The following is a 1,834-nucleotide window of genomic DNA, read 5'->3' as shown; positions in this document are numbered from 1 at the left end:
GTTGAGATGCATAGATGCTACAGAAGTAGAGCGGATCATGAGTGAAGTGCATTCGGGGGTATGCGGACCTCACATGAATGGATATATTTTGGCGAATAAGATTCTGCAGGCAGGGTATTACTGGCTTACTATGGAGCGAGATTTCTTTAGATTTGTTCGCAAGTGTCACCAATGCCAAATTCATGGTAACCTGATTCACTCGCCTCCTTCAGAGTTGCATCCCATGTCCTCTCCTTGGCCTTTCGTTACTTGGGGAATGGATGTTATTGGGTCGATCGAGCCAAAGGCTTCAAATGGGCATAGATTCATTTTGGTTGCAATTGATTACTTCACCAAGTGGGTGGAGGTCGTCACTTTCAAAGCAGTCACCAAGAAAGCAGTGGTAGACTTTGTTCATTCCAACATCATTTATCGCTTTGGTATCCCAAAGACCATTATCACTGACAATGCAGCCAATCTAAATAGTCATTTGATGAAGGAGGTATGCGAACAATTTAAAATCATGCATCGCCATTCTACCCCTTACCGGCCAAAATCCAATGGAGCCGTTGAAGCGACAAACAAGAACATCAAGACGATTCTCAGGATGATGATCCAAGGTTCCAGGAAATGGCATGAAATGTTGCCTTTTGCTCTTTTGGGATTCTGCACGACTGTTCGCACATCTGTTAGTGCAACTCCGTATCTGCTTGTATATGGAACTGAAACTGTAATACATGCTGAAGTCGAAATTCCCTCTCTCCGAATTATTGTAGAATCAGAGATTGAAGACACTGAGTGGGTCAAGATACGATTAGAACAACTGATGTTGATCGATGAAAACCAGCTAACAGCAGTGTGTTTTGGCCAGTTATACCAGCAAAGAATGGCCCGCGCTTACAATAAGAAAGTGCACCCAAGGCAGTTTGAGGTAGGCCAGCTGGTTTTGAAACGCATCTTTCCGCACCAGGTAGAAGCTAAAGGAAAATTCGCCCCGGACTGGCAAGGAACCTACATCATCAAGAAAGTGTTACCAAAAGGGGCCTTGCACTTGGTAGATAAAGAGGGATAGGTACCAGACACGACTATTAACGCAGATGCAGTCAAAAGATATTATGTCTGATATATACCCATTGTAGAATTTTCACGCATTGATTTTCTCAGATTGAAGTGACGAAGGCTATCATTTGCTCGCTATTCCAAATAGGTGTCACCCTTTTGTTAATCCTTTTGAGCCGTATTTGTCTTCCTTGTTTCTCTCTTTTTGAAGTTTGTGTAAAAAAACAACAAAAACTACAACAAATCTCTGAGTCATTGAACTACGTCTGACCTGATTCTGAAAGGATACGTAGGCAGCCTTACCCTGGGTTCGATCCCGTCAGAACAAAAAATCCATATTCCCAATACTCCAAAACTAGGGCAGAAGTTTGTTTTATTTCATGGTTTTTTCTGTAAAGACGATTCCAAAAGTTGTAATTCAGTTCAAGGTTCATTTCGCCTTTTTACCTTTCAAGAACTTCTGATTGATGTTTCTTAAGAATGATTGAAGTCCCCATGCCAAAGGCATTGGGTAACCTCCCTCATACAGTATTTTAGTCAAAAAAAAGAGAAATGAGAGAATCTTATCAGTGAAAACCCACACAGGCACTATAAGGCGACAGTGAGCAAAGAAATGAGAGAGTCTTATTGGTAAAAACCCGGATGGTCACCATAAGGTGACTGTTAGTAGAGAAATGAGAGAGGTTAGTTAGCAAAAACCTACAAAGGGCGCTACTAGCCGAATAAGGGTCTTTGATTCTCCGGCATGAGCACAACCAAGACTAATTCAAGATGAACATTTGCGGCAGATTTTGAG

The 1,834-nt window shown here is 41.9% G+C and overlaps 1 protein-coding gene across 1 annotated transcript; it reads left to right on the top strand.

The window, feature by feature from the left end:
* The first annotated feature begins 502 nt into the window (after positions 1-502).
* LOC104210859 (uncharacterized) lies at positions 503-1,051 on the top strand. The gene has a single exon (XM_009759832.2). It carries the CDS (start codon positions 503-505, stop codon positions 1,049-1,051), a length of 549 nt encoding a protein of 182 aa, XP_009758134.2.
* Positions 1,052-1,834: the final 783 nt, after the last annotated feature.

This window comes from Nicotiana sylvestris, chromosome 3 (genome assembly GCF_000393655.2).
Source record: "Nicotiana sylvestris chromosome 3, ASM39365v2, whole genome shotgun sequence".
Classification (NCBI taxonomy): domain Eukaryota; kingdom Viridiplantae; phylum Streptophyta; class Magnoliopsida; order Solanales; family Solanaceae; genus Nicotiana; species Nicotiana sylvestris.
Note: the sequence above shows the minus strand (reverse complement) of the source record. Positions and strands in the feature narration are given on the sequence as shown.

Coding starts and splice junctions, on each gene's coding strand:
- LOC104210859 (XM_009759832.2), top strand. CDS start 503: ATGCATCGCCATTCTACCCCTTACCGGCCAAAATCCAATGGAGCCGTT.